Genomic DNA, 23,199 nt, shown 5'->3' with positions numbered 1-23,199 from the left:
GTGCTTCAGTCCATTCACCAGCATGGGCTATAAAATCCCCCACAAAAATATTAGAACACCACTTCAAGCCAGCTTTCAAAGTCGGGTCACAACCAGACTGAGCAGCAATCGACAGGGAAGCAGCAGGGAGGGAACAAAAGGGCTGAGAAAAAATAAACAAGCATGAGAAGAGGGATGTCTGTATTGTAAAAACCAAAGGGGTAGAAGCTGGCAGGGGTTCCTGAAAGGCAGAGTGAGGAACCGACTTGCATTATTGTTGTAGAGAGAGGATTTTTTTTTTTTTTTGAAGAAGGGGAGATAAGGTGCTGTGGAAAATAGGATCACCCAAAAGCTGGGAACTGTGGAAAGGTGAATGCACGGAGGGGAGTCCTGGCAAGGTGAGGGGTGCCAGGGTGTGGGGATGCCCAAGGCGAGTGGGAGTCAGAGTTTGCTGTCAGAGGGGCATGGAAACCCCAGAACAGACTGGGAGGACACGGGCACCCCAGGGCTGAGTACTGGGAGAGGAGAAAACGCCATCTGGACATCTCTGCCGCGGTGCCGTGAGTGCCGCGGCCTCTCCCGGGTGCCATCCCTGGCTGACACGCACGGAGAGCGGCGCCCGTTTCCCCAGGAGAAATGGCCAGATGTTACAGCTGATGCCTTCTCATTTTACTGTGGATGGCCATGGCATCCCCGACTCATGCTCCCTGACGATTCCCCTGGTAACTGGTGGCACAGCTCCCACTGACGGTGGAGGGGCAGGGTTGGTGTTTGCTGCCTGTGCTCTGTCCAGTCCTGGAGCCCCTGCCACGGCCCAGCCCTCCTGAGGACAGTGCGAACACAAACCCAAGAAGACAGGCCCTGCCTGGGAAGATCCTGCCTGTATCGATCTGCAACAGCGAGAAAAGTCCATCCCTCCCCAAAGTGGCAGCGTCGCCGCACGTGTCCCTCACAGAGGGGGCATTTTCTGGTGGGATCTGAACCCCATTCAGGCGGGGGCATTGCTATTCAGGCAGCGTCTCGCAAGGACTGGCACATCATCCAAGTGATGTGGCTGTAAGGTCTCTGGTCAAAGCCTGTTGAGAGGTGAGAACCCCTTCTCCTGTCCTGCCTGCACCCCCACGCAGCTGATACAAAGCAACAGCACTTTTGGCTTCTGGGTCAGTTTTTAGAATCAATAATTAGAAAAAGATTCACAGTCAATCTCTGCTGCTGGACATTAAGGCACCCCAAATCACTGCCTCTTAGTGCCCTGGCTGAAGGCAGCACTGTCTCAAAATTTGTGGCCCACTCTTTCTAGATGTTTTTTCCTATATTTTATGGCCATGCTGTTTATAATGAATTCAATTACATCAAAGAGCTCTCCTAAAATTCTTCACTGATATCATTGGAAGGAACTTGCCAGACATGCCAGATATAAAGGCTGGGTTGTTCTACTTGTAGCAATAATCTCCAGAGATAATTCTTCCATAGTAGGTAATTAATCTGAAGAGAAACAAAACACACAGTGTTCTCTTCCTGTAAAACTCTCCAGTATATTTTTTCCTACAATGTGTACTTTCAGCTCGGAAATTTCAAAGGAAGCTCATAGGTACCATGTAGAATTTACATATGTCTCCTGATACTGGTAATAAAATGACAGCACATCAAAAAACATTAAGGCAATCTGGTTTTTGCTTTCTCCCTTGCTTTCTCCCCCCCCTTGTTTACCGTCCTGTCTGTTTGCATTGGCCGCTGTGCACAGCTATGTGTGGTGACACCTCCTTCGGTGGAGCCGCTGCTCCTCCCCACGGGCTGCGAGCCCCGGCCTCTGCTCGGGCTTTTCATCTCCTCTGAGAGGCTTGGAAAAGGGGATGCTGTGGCACTCAGGGAAGAAGGGCATGAAAGTGTAGAGATGCCCCTGAAACGGGATGCCCAGTGCCCCTTCTTGCAGCAGGAGAGCCCTGACATCCCCCCGGGATGAGAACGGCTGAAACCTCCCTCCTGCAAAGGGAGAGGTGCATGTGCTTTCTGTGCTGCTGGATGGGAGCAGCTTGGTTTCTGTGTGCCCAAAAAAACGTGGGAGAGGAGGGAAGTGGGAGAGGAGGGAGGCAGGAGAGGGGGGGAAGCCGGAGCACACGTGGACTGCACTCTGTGGTACATCTGCCACTCACTGGGGCTCTGCACAGCCAGGAGAAGGGGATTTTTTTTAGGCACACAGATTGGAGTGTGTTGCCACAGGGAAGGTTCCATAGGAAGGGTCTTGTTCGAGCTCCTTTGCACGTGTCAGTCGTCGCTGTGCTGTCGTTTGCTTGGTTTTGCAGGGAGCAGCTTGAACACTGAAGGGCAAAATCCAGACTGCTCCTACCCACGTCCTGGACCAAGGTCTCCTAAAATCAGCCATTTTTTTCACTGATTTCCATAGGGGTTTGAACCAGGGCTTGATCCTGCTGGCATTAGAATGCTTGAATTTTGCTGAAGCCTGTATTAAATTGGAGTCTGTGGAGCAGGCTGAGACCCCTCATGCTGCTCTTTCAGGAGCACGAGATGCACACTGTGTTGGTGTCTGAGCCAAGCAGGAAAAATAAGGATTATCCCCAACATGTCCCTCTGAGAAACTTGTGCCAAGAAATGGCTGGAAAGAGTGGAGAATGAGATGGAGCCAGCAGACTGCAAGGGTGTTGCAGAGGGCAGAAATGGGACGGAAGCTCTCGTGTCTCCTTTGAAACAGGATGCAAATATCCTCCGGTCTTAGAGAATTATTTGGTCCCCATTACATATAGGTATGAGCTCATCTCCTCTGGATTTAGACATGGAACCTTTCAGTAATCTCTAAATCAACTGTATGCATGGGAAGCTGCAGTTCTCAGGAAAGTTAAAGCCTTGTCTCCGTGCAGGAGAGGGGGAGCTCTGCGGGGGAGCCACTGGAGACCGATTTTGCAGAAGACATAAAGGGCTGGACCAACTTGTTTTTAAGATCTGTACTTAGTCACTTCGGAAAACAGCTTTTAGAAACACCCATCACAAGCACACTTACAGCAATTTACCGATCTCATGTCTTCCCATGGAGATGTTTTTCCCAGTTTGCACTTTTCTCCATATAAAGGAGGCATAATGCACTTTTATCAAGATGCTACTTAATTCCCCTTTCTTTTACAGTCCTTTTACTAATGATGTTTGTTTCCTAAAGCTGACTTGGCATCAATTTAACATTAGTTCCAAGGCTTTGTATGAAAGATAAATGCAGCTGTGCTCACCCTCTGCCTCAGCCTGAGCTCTGAAATCGTGTCACCCGGGTGCTGTGACTGATCTGAATCGACAAGAGCAAAGAGGAAAAAACCTCCGGGTTTTCTGGGCAAGTGAACTTTTCGGAGATTTTTTTTTCTTCTTGTCTTAGCAACTAGAAGTTGTTGCCCAGAAGTGAGCAGAAGGGCAGAGTGGTTCTCTAAATGGTGTTTCAGGTAATTAGTAGTGTAATTGAGGTGTTTTTTGCCTTGCCAGCAGCGTTGTTCACAGCTCCCTGGTTTCCCAACACCTTGTGAGCTGCAGTTCCTCTCCCTGGCAAAGGGCACTGCTTTCAGCTTGGCTGCTCAGCTCTTTTGCTCAGAAGGAACAACAAGGCAAGGAGTCCTCTGGGAAGGGGGAATCCAACTCCAACTTTGCAGGATTCATGAGGTTTCACACTCGGGTTCCAAGACTTCCCATCAGCCGAGAGAATGGTCATCCAGAGGAGACAAAACCATTGCCCTCATTTCAAGCACCAGGTTGGTGGATGGAAATTGCTACTGGGGGGAAGATTCCAGGCCAGCACAGAGCAGCAGTGGCTGGCTGGCCAGGCAGGGAAGTCACAGCCCATGTTCATGCTGGGATTTTGCTGTTAGCTGCAGAAATTTCAGCTTCCTTCCTACAATGCAGTAATTTCACTGCAGGGGGAGATGGCTCAGCAGCTGCAAAGGATGAGGCTTGCATAAGGGTTGGGAAAAGCTTCCTAGTGGGCTGGAACCCCCTCCTCAAACCTGTTTTGATACCCTAACCAGATAAATACTCCCTCTGTAAAAGATCCTCACCAATCTGGGAACAGTAGCTGTAGTTTTCGTTTGAAAATTTGCCATGTGATATTTAGACAATAGGCACCAAAATCATGAGCATTCCCCTGGCTGAAGAAAACCCTTGGATAAAACCCTTGAAACCCCACGGCAGGAGGGTTGAAATGAGATGTTCTTCAAGGTCCCTTCGAACCTAAACCATTCCATGATTTTGTGACTCAATGACTCTATGAAATGGGGGTCCCCAAGGGTGATGGTTGTGCCAAGTGCAGCATGAGCAGCACATGCTCTGTGCCACCCAGCTTGGACCAGTCTCTTGCAATGAGTAAGACCTGGGTTGCTCTTTAGGAAAGAGAAGCCCAGGGAAGTCTCTGTGGCCACACACTGGGAATCAGTGTTCACTTACGGAGAAGGTATTCTGAGCTGTCGTGGTCGTAGTCATTGTCTTCAGGGAAGTGGTTGATTCGGAAACAATGTCCCTTGTAGATTCCTAAATGAAAACAAAGCAAACAAACCCCATAAGGAATAGAACCAGGTAAATGTGCTTTTTTTTTTTAAGCTGTCAAGAAACCATCTCTAAAGCCATGAATTTTGGGCAGCTTGGGCTGAAGCACAGCTGAAGGAAGGGAGAGCCAGGATTCCTGGGCTCTGTTCTTCAGCCACTAATATCGTTCTCTTGACTGTTTTTAATCTCTAATGCTTTACTTTATCAGCTTATCTAACAAGCACACCGAGTTTGCAAAGCTGCTTTCTGTTCCCAGGGTGACAGTCACTCTGGGTCCCAGGGTGACTGTCACTCCCTGCTCCAGGAGTGGGGCTCCATGGCAAAGCCAAGTGCCAATCCCACACCCACCATCCCTCCCATCTCGTCCCAGGGAAGTGCTGACTTCCCTTATCAGATTGGTAAATGCTGAACTGTCTGAGGCCTCTTCAGGTACTCTCTAGGCTGGGAAAACAAGTCCATAAATCTCTTCCTGCTGCAATTTAAAGCCATATGTCCCCCTCAAGGTTGCCTCAGCTTTTAATGGCATACTTGCTTAGTTAACTGGGAGCCTGTGCAGCAAGTCAGGGCACAGTGTGTGCTCCTGATACCTGGAGGAACAATGCCAGAGCTGACCAGATGAACTCCTCACTCTGCTGAACAAGTCAGCACTTTGTCCATCCAGGTAAAGCCTTACATGAGCAGTTCTTTCCTGTCACAGTTATCCATAGTCTGAGCTGCAGTTGGGTTGCTGTGGCACCGAGAGCCACACAAGGACCTCTCCCCAGAGAGCTTCCTGCAGGAGTGAGCCCTGAGCTGTGATTCTGCCTTGGTGCTTTCATTATTCATTAACCAGTGCTTTCGTGCTCGGGAACACACATCACACAGGATGAGTTATCCCTGCACAGGAGCTTCGGTGCTTACAGCTCAAGCTGGCAGAAGGATTTAAAACCCATCAGTTAATACTACTTTAACAGAAGCACAGCTGCAGTCTGTAGGATATAAATGTGGATTTATTTCACTACCTATTACCAGTGATTACAAAGATCTCAAAAGAATTACTAATCCGGAGGATTTAAATTGCACCCTGCAAGTGTCAACTGCAGGTTTGCTACTACAGCGCGTTTAATTCTTCCAGTAAATGATGTCTCTACTCTAATTGCAGGAACAGCTCAGGCTTTCTCTGCACAGCACTTCAAAGGCTGGGAACAAGATGTAAGTGGCTCATGTCACATCTGGAAGTGACACACCTGTCCTGGCTGCCAGGTGGAGGGAGCACTTCAGCTGGGACTGCTCCTGCTGAGCGTGTTTGCCCTGTGCATCCCTCTGCTTGCCATCAGAGGGTCTGCTGCTCCCGATGGCTCTCTGGCAAAGCAATCCAAAATTCAGATTTTAGAGATCCCAGTGCTCATTTTTATGGCAGTTCAAGTGACGAAACTAAATCATTCCCAACATTACAGGGCCTCTGAGGCTGGATGGTCATTGCATTGAGTCTCTCCACTGTGGTCAAAAAATTTACAGGAGATACATTCAGAGTATGACTTTTGATCCTTTCTATTCATTAAGAAAAAAAAAATCTAAATAATCTTTCTATCCTATTTTCCTCTGGAAATAGGCTTTTCAATGGCTGTGTTTGTGTGTGTACAGGTGGGGCTATCTCTCTGTATGTACTTCACTGTCTGTAGGTACCGTACTCTGTGTACTTTCTAAACTGCCAGAGGGCAGGGTTCAGTGGGATATTAGGAGGAAATTCTTCCCTGTGAGGGTGATGAGGCTCTGGCACAGGTTGCCCAGAGAAGCTGTGGCTGCTCCATCCCTGGAAGTGTCCAAGGCCAGGCTGGACGGGGCTTGGAGCAACCTGGGCTGGTGGAAGGTGTCCCTGCCCATGGCAGGGGGTGAAACGAGATGATCCTTAAGATCCCTTCCAACCCAAACCATTCCGTGGTTCTCCAATAACTTTTAAGGTAGTTGGTTGAATTTTTCTAGAGCTGATATAAAAGTAGAGGTATCACAGGTCACTGAGCTCCCACAGCTTTGGTGCAGACAGGGAGAGCCACGAGCAGCTCCTTCCACTGCAGGGCTGGAACGGCCCAGCAGGACAGGAGTGATGAGCCCTTCATTTCCTGGTGATTATATTTGGAGCCTTCCACATGAAAGAGTATTAGCAAGACTAGCACAGGTGAAAAAGGATAATTAGCCCCAAACAAAATTCTGGATGGGCTTGAGAGTTCCTTTTTATTTCCAGCTTTTGGGAATACTGGGATTGGTCATTCTGGCCAAATTTTTATAGAAACAGCAAGTGTCTGTGAAATTTGGACCTGTATCAAAGCTTAGGAATGCAAAATATTCTTCCCAATATTTTTGATGTAGTTCAGAGCATAGATCCTGGTTCAGGGTCCTCTCTAGTGTCTGTGGTGTTTGATAGCTAATAACAGCAGCAGACTGGATAACTTTTTCCCATAAAAATTTAACAGTTGCCACATAACTCAGCAGCAGCTTATTAAACTCTCAGTGAGGCTTGAAGTTGCTACCAAGAACTCTGGTGATGTACAGAGTATTGAGAGCTCTTTCAATCCACAAAGTAAAAAAGGTTTGCTAGGAAAAATAACAATTCCTTTTTTTCATAATGACAGACTTTGAAACTCAGATTTGGGAGAAGTTAAAATTGGCTGGAGAAGCTACTGAAGCAGTGGTCAGCTCTAAAAGCACAACAGCAGAGTCTCACTTGTACTTAAACATGAAAAATAAAACCAAAGCAAACCTGGGATTTGCTGGAATACCCATCTCCATGCCCTAGCATGTAAAGCAATGCAAAAAAATGAAAGTAATGAAATAGCAGAGGTGGCAAAAAAGGGAATGCCTCAATTAAAGTCAGTAACAACCATTCTGCAGCATCTGCACAAGGGCTGAGCTCCTTGAAGCTCTTCTCAAAGGCTTCACAGCAGCTGCCTTGAAGAAATGTGCCGACAAACGTGGCCATTGGTCCCCAGTCACTAAGGCACATGAAGCCATTGCCCACCCCAGGATGTGATGTGGGAAGGAGATTTTATTTCTTTTCTTGAGTATGGGGACACAGTCCCTTACATCCTTCGGAGAGGAAGATGGAATATTTAACTCCTACTGCTGTACCCACTAGAGAGAGATAAATAAACTGCAATCACTGCCTAACAGATACTAAAATATTGAGAAGCACTTCTGGATACCTCTTGAGAGTTAGATATAATATCCCACTGAGATGCTGTAAGTATTACTCCTTTCTTTGAATGATTACTGAAATATTTTAAATGACGCTTTTAGAAATACAAATATTATAATGCAGTTTTTTACCTCATACTAATAACAACTTTGTTCTGAATTTTGAGCCAAGACTTGAAGGTCTGGGCTAATGATAATGAAGAGGTAAATTTTCTGAAGTGCTGTTGGTGGAGTAAGAACATTTTTTTTCCACTGGTTGCAGCACACTTAGCTGGCATTTAAGAACTAAAGAGTGTTTCTGACTTGGTTCTACTCTGTGTTCAAGGGCTTCTCCAACAAGGTTAGTACTTCCCAATCTCACTAAGTGTTGTTCAGACAACTATAATTAGAGTGTGATGTACTCAGATAATGTGATAAGGGAGGGAACTGTAGTGCCTAAGTGAAGATTAAGCTTTGTTTTGGGGTTTGAGATCTCAAAATACATAGAGCTGTCAACAGCAAATCAAAGTAGTGATCCCAAATTCTGATGACATACAACCTTCTCCTTGCTCTTTCTCAAATAATCCTTTAATAATCCTGCCTCTACCACTGCAGATTGTTTGCTGGGTTTTTCATTTTTTGATGACTGAGAGCGAAGGTTAATGCTGTAGGATGCAAATGCTTTTTAACTTTGTGGCCGTGCATTCCATGATGCCGTTGTTGTCATCCATACCATCAGCATGTCTTTGAAACAGCCATTTCCTTGGTCAGTGTTTATCAATGACAACATTCCCTGAAGCCCTAGAAGTGTTTTCACAAATCAGCACTGGAAGACAGAGCGCTTAAATGTCTGACAATATTTGTCAGGGGCAGGCTGGACCTTCTGTTTTCTCCCTGCCCTAATCCTGAGATCTCCCCACAACAAGGTCCCTCCACAACATTACTGCTCTGTTGTCATTTAAAATTGCTTTCCACCACGCAGGACTCAGGCAGCTCTGCAGCAGAGGACCTTGTCTGCGGGGTACTGCTGTCAATAGCAATTTTTGTCTCCCTGCTCTGAGCACGCGCTCACGGGAGGGGATATCTGATAGCAGTGGCAGACACACGAGGAGAGATGGGCCGGCCTGCTGCCTCCTTCTGCATCCACAGCCTCTGCTCCGTTAACCATTTCAGCTTCCAGCCCTCCCACCCGCCCTTCTTGGTGAGATTAGTCAGTAAAACACCAGCTTTGGGACCTGTGGAGAAGCCTCGTCTTCTCACGGGGCACCAAGCATTTGCGACCTCCTTGGATCAAACCCTCCCCTGCCACGTTCCTGTAGCTCTTGAGCAGCTACAGATACTTGGTGCACACACATGCACACTATTAATAGAGTTAATCAGGGTGTTCTCCTGAGGGAGTTACACAGAGGGAATGAGGGCAGCGAGTGTCAGCTGCACCAGTGGTCACATGGCTCCAGCAGTTACCTGCAGGCAGGTAAATACACCCCACACCCAGCTAAAATCCCACTAACCACCTGATTTCTTTCTGGCAAACATGGGTCTTCTGGGGATGGTTTGAAGACATGGAATGAAGTTATTTTCAAGATCATTTGACAGCAAGTGCTTGAGGATACAGAGAAGGCAAGTTGCAAGGGGCTGACTGTATATTAAAAATAAGGCAATTAGTAAGGTACCACGGGAAATTTAGACCAATGGTTCTGCTTGTTGCATTTGTTCTGTGATTAAACGCTGTGCCTCAGTTCCAGAGCTGACTGTCAGCCTGATTTACTGCAACACATGAATATCTGGATGTTTAAATGACAAGTTTTCTGAGTGTATCAGCACAGAGACGGCTGACTGACAGATAACATCACAGACCATGACCAAAGCGTGACGTGCAGGGTGGGGCTGTTGTAACAGAAGTTGCCTGAACACAGTGTCCATCCGTGTGGGACTGGGTTTCCTTAATGGCATGGCTTTACACTTCCCTTCGACATCAGAACCTCTATTTATAGTGAGCGAGAGTGTCTCAGTGCTGGACTCTGCCAGGGGAGAGGAGAAACAGTTGTGTATTTTTTCCTTAGAAAGATTTCTTTGCTGACAAGTTCTGAAGCCCTTTGCCTCGTGATTTGAGCAACAGTGAGCAAAGGAGATCAGACATGCCAAAAAATGTTCCTCTCCACAAAAATATCTATCTGTGCACTGTGTTCATTTCTTTGATTTTCCACCAGCACAACTCCCCTGTCTCACTGGACTGACACCACAGCACTCACAGCTGCCGAGTTCACTTTCTTTTCATTCCTCTTGTTGTAGAATAACCCTTGAGAAGAGGAACAGGAGATGCACCTCCTTTTACTTTCAAAACCTGCTTTGTGTTGCTGCTGGTCAAACAGGGACTATTCCAGTCCTGACCTCTCCACTCAGACAAGGAACAGCACTGGATGTTCTCCTGTAACTCGGCACTTCCTCTGTTAAAATGCCCTGAGTTTGATTATTTGTCTCCTGCTGTTTGCTGAGAGTTTCACAAGCTTGTCCTTAAGTTACTCGAACGAGCACAGATCCCATGAGCCTCTGCCTGAGGATGTTTAATGCTGTCATTATAAAAGAAATCATGAACTATTGATGCAGGTCATGTGCAAAACACACCTCATGTGAATTTGCTACACCACGTTGCTGCTGTGAGCTGCCTTCAGCACCATGGAGGATGGAGCCAGCAGAGGAGGAAGCCTCAGGAGGTTAAGTACACATTTATTGGGTGTCTGCCTTTGAAAAAAGTTTGGCTGTTGTGAGAGCTGGAAACTTCAAAGCATAGGCTGTTTTTGAGACAGATTCTGTCTGACACCCCCGGAGTCCTGCCAGTCCAGGAAATTTGTCCATATGACAGTTTGTATTTTTGTTTCATCCTGAAGATGAATTTGATGAAGAGCACTGCTTGTACCTGGGGTTACTGTCATACTTTTGCCAGGGTAGGTCTTGTTTTCAGAAAATTCTCAGGATCTGAAAAGATTAGAAGTCCATTCCCATAACTGTGGGCTCCCATAGTGCCATTAACCAGCTGGTCAGCATGAGCTGCCCATCATGGTCAGACCAAAGCAGATTCAGTCTTTAAAAGGAATTTATCCCAAGTCTTGACCATATTTCTCTACAGGTGCTGAGCCAGTGAAAAAAAGACTCTTTTATTATCCTTATAGATGTCCTTTCCTTCTTCCTCTTTCATCCCCAAACTCAGAACTCACTTGTTTCTCATCACAGGGAGCTGAACTGCCTACTTATGGGCCAGATTCTGATTTCACTGCAGTGGATTCAAATCTGCCTCACCCAGTAACAGTGATATCAGAATCTGGTCTTCTCCCTTTGTTTGCTCCCCCTCTACTTCCTGGGCAAGAAGAAAATGAGTTTAAAATGTTGAAATGTATGAAATTTGCCCCACTTTCTTCCTTAGGAGCTGTCATCTCTAACAAACCCTTTGGGTTCTTCTTTTGATCTATTTTCAATTGTCTGGTGGGCAAAGCAAAACTCCTCCTCAAGTCTCTTATTTTCTTATCTTCTGCTTGACAATGAATTTCCCCTTTTCCCAGCCCTCCCCCTCTGCTGCTCGCAGCTTCCCAGCAGCCCCCTCAGTGTCAGGTCAAGAACGGCCAGTGGCTTTTGCTGCCTGCTCCATTTTGCTCCTCTTTGACATTTTTAAGCTCAGAACACCTTCCTGGTGTGCCCAACACCTGAGGAGGGCTCTGGTGGCAGTGCTGGAGGAGACTTGCCGGAGCAGCTGCTGCTGCCCACACATTTGCAAATGAGCTGGTGCTGGCAGGGGATCATGTGCTGCTCTCACCCGGCCCTTATTCTTAGTGCTCACCGTTCCCCTCCAGTCTGGCAGGAGCATGTTTTCTCTAGGAACAGGTCTCGGTTTATCCTGTCGTTTGACGTGCTCGGTGCCACCATTGCCCTCACTCCGCTTCTCTTACCTTCGTGTAGCACTTAATGCTCCCTCCTGTGTTTATCATAGACTTCCTATGAGAGAGGAGACTGTCTTATGCCATCATTCTGCAGTATTTAGAATATTATAACCTGCTCTCCCCAACTTGCCTGCACTGGGGCCATGTTTGATCCGATGACCTTTTGCTGTCTGCTGCCTCTCCTTGGTGCTCCTCTACAAAGCCCTCTGTGCTGGAAGCTGCTCACAGCTCCTTCTTTCACCACATTTCCACAGAACCAAGGCTGTGCTACTCTATTCCTTGCATTTTTTTTTTCACAGGGGTCTCAAACTGTAGTGGAGCTCATGCTCCTCACTGCCCAAGACCCAACTCCACTGCCCTGATTTTCACAGCAATAAATAGCGACTGGCCCAAGAGGTTCCCACTTGGGCAGTTTGACCTTTGTGTCACAACCATCCCTTTTCTAACATTCTTGAGTTTCCTGTGGCCCAGATGGCCTTAGCTGATTTCCTCCAGATGCCAGTGGATGCTCATTGTTTCCCAAAGTTTACCAATAGCAGAAGATGTACCTTGCTTAGGTGGTCAAGAATTTCACTATTTGTAGAATCACAGAATGGTTTGAGTAGGAAGAGATCTTAAAGCTCACCTCCTTCCAACCCCCCTGCCATGGGCAGGGACACCTTCTACCAGACCAGGTTGCTCCAAGCCCTGTCCAACCTGGCCTTGGACACTTCCAGGGATGGGGCACCTCTGCTGTTGGGGTGGGACTCCTAATTCTTGCAAGAACAATTTTACTCTTTGAGCAATATTATTTTGACATTGTGCAATCCAGCACATAACACCCAAACACTATTTTATACAGCCTGGTAAAGCATCTCCAGATTCTGGATCACCTACACCAGAAGACATCCCAGGAAACGCCTACAGAGGCTCAGTCACTTATAATTCATGTGGAAATATCCAGCCTCAGCAGCTGACCTCCTGTTTTCAGCTGGGCAAATATCATCAAAGATGTTGTGCACTTGTATTTCTGTGTAAGAAATGAACAGATGCAGAAATAACGCTTCGCCAAAGACGACTTTCAAATTCTGTGACAGCCTTTTGTTCCATTATAAGATTTTGAGACCTTGAGTGATGTTAGAAAATCCGTGGCGGCAAAACTCATTTCCCAAAGATTCACCTCACCTGCACATCTGGGAGCTAATAAAGCACATCACAGTGTCTGGCTGCTGTCCTTTGAATTCTCTTCAGTCATTACAAAACTGCTGCCAAAAGTACTAAGTGCCCTTGTGCTGCCACAGTGAATACCAATGGTATGGGGGAAATGCAGGACGGAGGCAAGGGAGGTGAGAGTTGTATGTTATGTGTTGTTTTGTGCCACGTAATTTCCAGCTCCTTCAAATGTCTGTCCCACAAACCAGCATTTTGGCCATTGCTGAGGTTATTCAGCAATGCTCCAGTCCCTTCCAGCTGCCTTTCCTGGGCCAAACAGTGCAGTGTGCTGCATGACCATTGCTCAGGCATCCCCTGCAGCCCCTCCATGTGTTGCTGATGGTCTTCCTACAACCATTTGCAATTTTCTCTTATCAACCATCCATCTGCTTGGATGGCAAAGTGGGGGAAACTTCAGGGGGTTCTGTGGCTTATTTTAGTCCTTTTTGTAGCTCCTTTTCATGGAGCTTGTTGAGGGAACAACTCTTTCTAGGGAGAAAGACTGACGTACTCCCAGCCTCGATGTTCAGTTTGCGTTTTGTAAATCACCTGCATGGGATAACAGGGGCAATTCCTCAGCCTGGGTATGACGTGGTTGTTTTGGGGCAACATTGGTGATGCTGCTGGAGGAGCATTTTCAAGTCAGAGCTAAGTCAGCCCTGCCACGGCGAGCCTTCCCACGGCTGGCTCAGTCCCAAGGAACTGTCAACATTTCTGGTTGTCGTGGGGTTGTTAACTCACTTCCCTGTGTCTGCTTTTCTATCTACCACCACGGCCCACACTTGCTGTGTTCTGCCTTCACACCTCATCTCGTCCTGCATCTCATGCCACAGTCCTTTATCCCGGCAGCCCAGAAGTTTGTCTCACCACTCATTTCCATACTTTGCTCTGCTGCCACTTTGCCAAGGCTGTTTCTGAGTGGCTGATATAATCCTCCTCATCCTTTTAAAATGAATTTGGAGCTTGGATAGAAACCTTCATTAGAGTTCTGTAGTTGGCTTTTCCACCTTGGCTAAAATTAGTGTGACATTTGAGGAGCTGGTGTTGGCTTCTTAGGTGAGTGTGTTCATCCATCAGAGCTTTGAACAGAAAGTCATTTTCCAATGAGGTCTCACTTACATTCTGGCCCAAAATGCCTTAATTTAAAGAGGTACTTTAGTAACTGGTAATGCTTTTGGCACAATATGTCAGAGACTGACTCGTTATTCAGAAGTGCAACTACACATTTGGCATCGTCGTCCAACACCTCAGCGTGAGAAATAAATTGTGGTGGCCTGAATGCCAACCAGGATTCAGGTATATCTTGATTTGGACCAAAACCCATTTTTTGCCCCCAGTATTCTTGACCTTGACACAGATTCACCAGTACAGAGACTTGATCATCCAGGGGGATTGCTGCCAGTCCAGCAGTCATTATGAGAGGGCTGTACTGGATGCAGTTCTGAGAACAGACCATCGTTTTGCCTGGTGAAGTGTGTGCATGTGCTGCAAAATGACAAATCATGTTTATTTTTACATTGTCAAACTGTGCTTTTTCCCCCCCTGCATTGGCACAATTGGAATCAAATTTCCCTTAAAGGATAGTTTGGTTTTTACCCATATGGTTTCCTTTCCTTCAGTAAGTCATCAGTTCTGCCTCATTAACATGGTGATCAACCAGGGCTTGATGGTTTCACCTTTTACCTTCAGAGAATATCTGTACAGTCTGTACCAAGGCTTGTCACTACTTGGGGGAAGGAAATGTGAGGAAATGGGACATTCATGTCTCTTCAGAGTTCCTAAAGTTTATCATTTGAGACACTGTCATGGTCATCTCTGGGGTGTTTCTTGAACTGGATGAACATACCCAGTGCAATGTGTGATCTTCTGCCACTTTAGCTTTCATACATGTGCAGCCTTGAGTTATTGCCTTCTCATTCTTAATTTTTATTTTTAGGCCCTTTTAAACTGCATTTTTTTTCCATTTTCTGGAACATTTTCATTTCACAACAGGCAAGGTTTGCAGTTGGCTTACAGCAGTCTGAAATTTAAGAAACAGCTCTCCAGAATGAGGGTAATCCTTGGGGTTCTTTGGGGTAACATGCACAGGATGCACCTGGTGACTTCTGTAATGAAAAAACCCTCCAGATCTAGTCAGTAGAAAAATGGTTCATATTATTGATGCTGCTTGTAAGGTCTCTTGGTGTAGCAGAGACACTTTGTAATTACCTCTCTGCATTAAATGAGTTATTGTCTGTTCTAATAGCAGGGAACATCTCTAACCTGACATCTAGAGCTGAACTCTTTCCTTGCAGGCTTTCTTTTGGCTCATTCATGCAATAACAATGTTTTGGTTTTTTTTGATAAAAAAGTGAAGGTTACTCTGGAAAGTAGTGATATAGGACCTTGTTAGTGAACTGATTAGGAATATGCAGGATATTTGGACACTCCTGGAATCTTGTAATGATTCCATGTCTCTTCAATCCATGGAGATTCATCAGAAAAATAGTTGGACACTGAGGAAGCAATAGGGAAATTTCACTCCATAAATCACCTTAATTGAAGGGAATGCTTGCAATATGTCTGTCTTCATAATGCAGTGACCTTGAGTTGGTTCTACATCCATTTTGGAGCACAGAAATGAGTCTTCCTCGTTTCTCTGCCAGCTTGTTGAGTTATACATAGAAGCAAAACCTCTAGAGATTGATCATGCACAATCAGTGATGCGGGACAGAAAGAAGGCAGATGACAACAGGGAATCTAAAGGTTAGGAAAAAGGGGTGTAACTGCCAAAACCCTGATGATGGCTGGATTTGGGAAATGCAAGGCAAAGGTTTCAGGAATCATCTGCATGATGTGTTAGTGGAAAAGACACTCCACTAGGAGAGATCAGTATTGTTCGTGTTGTCTAGTTGAATATTCAGGGCTAATGTCTAACCTTGGGAACAAATAACAGAGTTGCTGGATAGACAGAATATGTTCCAGTGGGGAAAAAATAAAAGGAACAAAAATATTTTGCAATTGTAATATATTCTGGAAGAAAACAGGAAGGCAATATGTAGGATTTTATCTCGAATTAGAGTTATTACTGACTTGGTTATTCTCAATTTCCAGCAGAACTGAAAGGTGCTGTACCCTTGTGGAGGAAAGAGAGAGCAACATAAAAAAGAGGAGGAAAAGGAGCACTTTGGGTCAGAGTGGGAAGGAGGAGGAGGTGGTTCACAGGGGAGGAGGAAAAAAAGCTCAGAAGAAAGTGGGAAGGGAGAGAGAGCTGAGGAGGAGATGGGAAGAGTGGGCAGTGGGTGGCCAGAGGGGAGGAGGGGGCCTGGGAGGAGAGCAGGAGCTTGGCAAGATTGGTGGTGCCTGTGGAGATGGGGACCAGCTGGTGACCTGGGTCCTCCCTGAGCAGCTCTGCCTGCATCCCAGCCCTGCCTGTATCCCAGCCCTGCCTGCATCCAGCCCTGCCTGCATCCCGCCCTGCCTGCATCCCTGCTCTGCCTGCATCCCTGCTCTGCCTGCATCCAGCTCTGCCTGCATCCAGCCCTGCCTGGTGCTCACACTGCTGACAGAAGGTGAGGGGATGCACAGCCACTGCCTGGTGAAAATTAAAAGCCTTAAACTTCTAATTCCCAAGACTGATTTAAATTATTGCAGCTAACAAATGGCCTCATACATAAAAATGGAGACGGCTCCCAAATAGACCTGTTTAAATGAACACATGCAGAAGAGATTCCATTTGGCTCCTGCACCTGAAACTTCCCATTTCCTAATGCAAACTAAGCAGTGACAAATAAAAATGAGGCTGCAAAACCAGCATGACCTCTTTAAGCTTTAATTATTCATGAGAACTGTTTTCTTCTCTGCTGAGATTCAGAGCAACACATTTAAGAGGGTTCCTCTCAGGTTTGTGGAAGACGTAACTTCCTTGTTACACCAGCTAATAAATACAACTAAACAGAGTGGCCCAACAATATTTGTAGAAACAGCATTTGGGAAAATCTTTTTAATGAATCAGAAGTGTCTTAATCTAGTCAGTCTTGAAAAGCAAAATGTATCATGCAAAATTACAATGCACTAAAGCACAGGTGCATAAATATTTTATTGTCGAGATTTCTGAGTTTACTTTCACTATTTCAGAATTGAATTTTACTATGAAATGTCTCCACCTGCACTGGGGAAGGATAATGGTGGTGGGAGCTCTGAGCAATCCAATCTGGGATCTCGGAATTTGATCTAAATAATGTATCTGAGAGTCCCAGCCCTTACCAGAATCAGGCACATCTGCCATTGTAACCAGAAATGCTTATTGCTTTTTGCTGTCCTAGGATGACATGGAAGCGTCTGGGAAGAGAAAACCAAGGTATTTTCCTTATACTGGGAAGGCTGGACATAAGGCAGGTACCCCGTGCCCAGTTGCCATGGCTGTTGTGCCACTGCCTCCCTCACATCCCTTTACCCCTCAGCCCTTTGTCTTTCTCCTAGCCCTTGTATAACAACATCTTGGGTACCATATTTCCTCCTGAGTTTTGAGAGCAGGAGGGGACCAGTTTGTCACCACCCTGGCCAGACCTCCCGAGAGGTGCCCAGCTGAGCAGACAGGCAGCAGCTCCGACTGCCCGGGAACGCTGCCATGCACAGGGGGAGGTTTACAGCTCCTCTCCCCTTCAGACACTTCACCTGGCAAGATGCAGAGCTGACAGCTCCTCATTTCCAGGTATTGCAACCTCCTCTTCCACCTCAGAAGCCTGAAGGGGCTGTTTGGGGTCCCCCACACTGAGCCCCCCCCAAGGCAGCATCCCTGGCAGACGGGCACAGGCAGCCAAAGGGCAGATCTCCAAAACCTGCTTAACAGGGCCATGCTCTGGTACTTTCTCAATCTTTACAACTCAGGGGTGTGCTGCCAGTGTATTTTTGCCAAGGAGACAGAAATACGTCTCTTCTTCCTACTCCCTCAGCCTATGAAAAATCTCGGTTGTGTGCGAAGAGACGCTCTTCTGTGTGTGTGTGTGCATGTGTGTATATTTAGAGTGGGGGAAAAATAGAGTTTCTGTTAATTTATTTTCCAGTTGAAAGTCTGCCTTGTAGCCAGGGAAGCTCTGTTTTTACCAGTTAAAAATTTGGGCAGAAAAGCCTTACTTTGTGCTGAGCAGAAACGGCAGCGAGTGCAGTGGGAACTGGGAGCAAATCCTTTAACTTCTCCATGGCCCATGTTCTCCTCTCTAGGATGGCTTATAAATAATTTGGGGATTTATGGGTCAAAGAGCCCTATATTAGCAAAGTTGTCTAATAATGGGCCAAGAAGAGAGGCATAATCCTTGTAAGGTGGCGAGCTTTCTGTTTAAAAAGTGCTTCAATCTTGCCAAGGGTCAAAGAGGCTCCAGGTATTTCACCTGTTAAGTTAATTAAGTAAGACTCTTCCACCCAGCCATGGTTTGGGATTCCTGCTATGTTTTCTGAATGGTTTGGGTACTTTAAAACCACAGAAAGGAGGGATTGGAGGTTTCTTCTAAGCTTCCCAGCAACTTCGCAAACTACACGCTCCAAAAAGGTGTATTTTTTTTTCCTCCTTCCCCTCCCTTTCCCCCCAGACCTCGCATGACTTCAAGGCATCAAATGTTAATGAAAGTTTGCCAGGCTTCGAGGGCTGTGAAATGGAAGTTAAAAATCCTGCACCATAGGATGGCTCTAAAAATACTCCTTCGTGCTGGAATATCAGCCGGCTCCAGCAGCTCCCCTGCTCACAGCGCTGCCGATGCAGCACGGCCTTCTCTCCTGAATAAGCTCTTGGGAAAGTTTGCCCAGTGACTATGGATTACTTCTGCTCCACGGCCTGGATTCACAGGGTTATGGCCAGCAAATACCTGCTGGAGAGTGAGGATCTGCCGTGTCATTTAACTCCAATGGTGCCACCAGGGAAGCTGGGGATGAGCCGATGGATATCTGTGCTGCTGTGCCTCCATCTGGAGCACTCATAAATGAGGTGTCCGCCCCTCAGGAGGAGCACAGACCCAAACATCAGCCCTGTTGGTTGCAAAGTTGAGGTCTGATGTCAGCCCAATCACCATCAGGGTCCAGCTCCCGAGCTCTGCTCTTCAGCATCATTTATTCTCCAGGGTACTGGGGTTTGTGGGATGAGTTTGGAATTTTTAGGCACAGTAACACCTAAAACCCTCTGCAGACCTGCTCCTGCAGGCTCTGGAGTAGAAGGGCTGTACCCTCATGAGCTGCAGCAGCTCCACACACCTCAGACAATCTTAGCTGACGAGTCCTGCTACCCTGGGAATGCTGGATGCGCCAAGTGTACCTCCATGGACTTCTGAGGGGCTCCAGCAGAGAAAATGTCATCCCCTTGTGCTTTAGAGGTGGTTTTCCTTGGACTTTTTTTCCTAACAGTGCCCTCACGAACGAGAACCAGGAGCTGGATTTCCCTCAGCACACACTTCCTCCTCGTGAAGCAAAGAGGAGCCCGAACACAATGACTTGGATCATGAATTCAAGCACAGTCTCCAATACGGTGTCTGACCCGCTCCCGGCACAGGAGGAGCCACAGGAGGCTGTGACTCAGCTGTGCCTCTGAGTCACTCAGCACGACGTGCCCCTGCTCTCAGGGGACAGCACTTTGCCTTTGGCCTCTCTTGGCACCAAACTACGGCTCCCCCTCACTGGCTCAGACCTCAGTGGGATGTCTGGACCCCAAACTCCGGCCATTCCCTGCTGATCCGTGCCAGGGGAGGGACAAGGGACATGGACAGGGTGCCCCCAGCGTGTGCCAGACCCAAGGAGGGGCACATGGTGCATGTGTGGGCAGAAAGTTTGGTGTCCCCAGGCCTGGGTGGGCTCCCAGCCACACTCCAGCCCCGTGTGAGCACAGGGCACCGGCTCAAATCGCTATTTTTGAGCAAGGCACTAGAAATAATTCATGGACGTGCAACTTAAAACTCGGCTTAAAAATGACCCTCTGCCTCAGAAGCTTAAAACCTGAGAGATCTACAGCAGCAGATACTGAATTTTATTTTAGCAGGTTCTTTCCAGCTGTTCTGCTAAGCTTAGAACCTCATCCTGCATTTCTTCCCTTTAAGGATCTTTTCTCATGCAAATATGTCCAATTCAAGTGTTGTGAAGAATCTGCCCCTTTAACTGGACCAGGTAAGGTCTTGCACCAAACAGGGAGATCCATTTCTTACAGTGAAAGTTCAAGTAACAAAAATTCAACTTTTAAGGACTTAAAAATAAATTTCTAAATACTTCATTAATTTGTTTGATGATACGAACCAAGGTTTGGGGAAGCTCGAAGGTGCAGGTCTGTGTGTGTTGACTGTGAGCAACAGTGCAAAAGGAAAGTGCTTTTTCATCCATATGAGCTTCTGTAAATTGTGTTCTATTCTTAGGAGAGTAAACATAACATTAAAAAAAATGTAATAATTTAAATCTTGCAGGAAAAGAGGCAGGAGCGATGGGAACCTCTGAGATGATAAATGTATGAATTTATTCCACTGCCACTGTGGGTTTTAAATTAGGGTTTTTTTCTTTTATTTCTTGTTGTTGACAAGCAGAGCTGCATTGCTACACAGCTCTAATGTTTACAGATAAGGAAATCTTGAAGGTCAAAAATTTCTATTCTTAGTTATTCTTGTATAAGGTAATCTTCTTGTGTTGGTTACAATGTGGAATGATCTCATGTCTCCATGGGTACTTGAATCATGCCTGTCTAACAGCAACATCCTCCACTCCAATCCCCTCCACTTAAGTTCTTACATAGAAAACCCAAAGATATCTACAAGAAAAGTTAAATGCAGGATGTAAATGATGGACTGGAGCAAACACTCTCCTTTAAGAAGACACACTGTGCCAGTACCACACTCGTGCACAACTGGGGTGAAGAATTAGTTTCTACTTGACTGTGACCAGCAAGAATTTTGCCAGAAATCCTCCAAAATGCAGACTGGGTCCAACATATCACCAGTGTTTGTTATAACACCTACAAACAGACATCAAAATGGATCAATTCAAATGGGTAACTTTGTCCCTGTGGCAGCCTTGACCAGAGGGATGCACAGCAAACTGAGCTGAAATCCAGATTACTGGGGGGAGTGAGACCAGCATCTGCCCACAGCAGGCCATGGCAAGGACATGGCAGAGAAGCACAGAAGTGTGGTGAAAAGAAGGTGAAAAAAGAAAAAGAAATTAATAATGCTTTCCCATGTTTCTGCAGGTTCAGCTCAGTGCTCTAATACCCACTTTCCCTGACAGTTTTCTAACATCTAAAGGGGAGAAAAGAAAGTGAAGAGGAAGCAAAATGTGCAGGCCCTGGTGGTGACAAGGCTACAGCTCTTTGAATGTCAGCTCTTCTCCCTGCTGCAGCATGAAAGGTCTTTGCTAAACTGAGCTTTGAGCTGATGTGGATGGATCAGGCACATGAAAGACCAGGAGCCACAGCTTCTAGAGGCTGACAGCATGGTTGTGGATCAGGACTGCTGCCTTTTTCTTGTCAATGGGAGGGACTGAAGTCTAAATTTGGGTCTTTGTGCTGGAAGTCTTTATACAATCTTATTTTAAGGGGGGAAAAAACCCCCACAACAACAAAAAAAAGAGTCCTCTCTGGGAAGGGGGATTGAGCAGTGCAAGCTGCACTTAATTCTTCTTAATATCAGAATTACCCTTTTACTAAACCATTTCAGACCCCAGGAGGATGCAGCAGTCAGGTAAACCAGAAACCTCAGCTGGAAGGTTGAACTTGCAGTTTCTGGCAACAGGATAGTGGAAATCAGATAAACCAGCTTGTACCTACCAGCTCTGCGAATTAGCACTGTCCTTGCATTTCACTGTTGTACAATCAATTTTCAGAATAAGAGCCTTTTACATGGCCAAAGGGTTTAATTCAATCCTGTAATAAATGGCCAGCTAACAATGGGCCAAACTCAGCTTGGATGTTGCTCTAGTTAATTAAGAAGAGTAGCAAAGGGGCTAATTTTGGCAAGGAGTGGTGAAGTGACTGCCTTCAGAGGCAGGGAAGAAAAACCCTTGCTTAGCTCACTGCATCCAGCTCTTCAAATGCAAATTAACCTGTCAACATCTGCATGCAGCCACCCAGGACAGCTGCAAAAAGGAGCTCCCTGCACCCAAAAGAAGGGCTGGGAATGTTTAGTTCCAAACAGCTATTTTGTAAAATAATTTCTAGTAAATAAGAATACATTTAAAGTGGTAAACTGAGCATCTGCTGCATGAAATGAATGGAGGACAGCATGTGAAAAGAAGCATATGTCAAGTATGCACTTCAGATGCATTGACTACTTGCCTCCAAAACAGAGAGAATTTAAACATATTTGCAGCAAATACCAAAAAAAAAAATTGCCTTTGCAACCCAAAGAAAAGCCTTGAATAACAGCACAAGTTAAGCTTGGCCATACCTTGCCTCTCTTCCAGAGAACAGTTAGCTGGATTTCAGCTGCTGCCTGGCTTCTTTTCCCGAGGCACCCGTCAGGAATGCCAAGCCCAGGCGGCTTTTGTTGGGAGCAGACAATGTCCCTTTACCAGCACATTTAAAAACCCAGAAGCCAAGTCGCTGCTGGAGACAAATCCTACCAGATTTGGTTCATTGGAGGGAAGAGAGAAAAACACCCCTGTGCTTTTTGCAGAGTACCTTATCTGCCAGTGTAAGAGACAGTGACATCCTTAGTGGGGCTGATTCCGGACAGCGGGAACTGTCTCCGGCGCTGGAAGGGCATTGCTGGTGACTCAATCTCTGTCTTCAGTACACTGCAACTCAGGGAAATTGCATTTCAGTATTTCCTTGAGCCCATTATCCCCAGACAAAATCTTTGCTGACTTGACTGAAGCTCTTACTTACAAAACAAGTACAGGGTAAAGCCCCTTCAAAGAAGGATTTCAGCTCTAAGGGGTGAAACCTGTCTTTGTGAAGAATATTTTGTGGGAATATTTTTCTCTTGCTTTCAGGATTGCAGGGTATAGGACCAGCTCTGATGTCCTTCTTTTTTGTAAGGGGAATAATCTCCCTATCAAACCTGGCAGGTGTGTGAGGTCTGTCTTACCTGCTGAGGCTTTGCTAAGGTTTTGGTTAGGCAGCCAAATCTCATGGTGCATCCATCTCCTGTGGTCCTCAGAGAGGGAAACCAGAATGGAAACAGGCCAAGAACAGCTTCTGCAGAAACCCTTTTGCTAAGATAATGTGGTATAATTAAATGGGACTCATAAATCCCAGAGTTATAAAAACCCATGGCTTGTAACAACACTTTTACTCATCTGTGGGTTTTCAGGCTGAATCAGGGCTGAGCAAACAGTAAAGATCTTTGACTCAGTTGACAGAGTTGGGCTTTGTCCTATTCACCTTGGCCTCCCATAGCATCTTACTAACACAAAGTGAGAAGAAAAAAAGGGGAAAAGCTTCTAGAAAATCCAGAAACCTGCCACAACTGTGGTT

At 46.3% G+C, this 23,199-nt stretch overlaps 1 protein-coding gene across 1 annotated transcript in view; it reads right to left on the bottom strand.

Moving 5' to 3' along the window:
- CACNG4 (calcium voltage-gated channel auxiliary subunit gamma 4) overlaps positions 1 to 23,199 on the bottom strand; it is a 43,024-nt gene that overhangs the window by 6,189 nt on the left and 13,636 nt on the right. The window contains exon 2 of the mRNA XM_027654684.1: positions 4,411 to 4,494. Within this exon, the coding sequence (XP_027510485.1) occupies positions 4,411 to 4,494 (84 nt within the window). The remainder of the gene's footprint in view (positions 1 to 4,410; positions 4,495 to 23,199) is intronic.

This window comes from Corapipo altera, unplaced genomic scaffold (assembly GCF_003945725.1).
Source record: "Corapipo altera isolate COAL_440 unplaced genomic scaffold, ASM394572v1 343, whole genome shotgun sequence".
Lineage (NCBI taxonomy): Eukaryota > Metazoa > Chordata > Aves > Passeriformes > Pipridae > Corapipo > Corapipo altera.
This window is presented reverse-complemented; position numbering and strand designations above follow the sequence as displayed.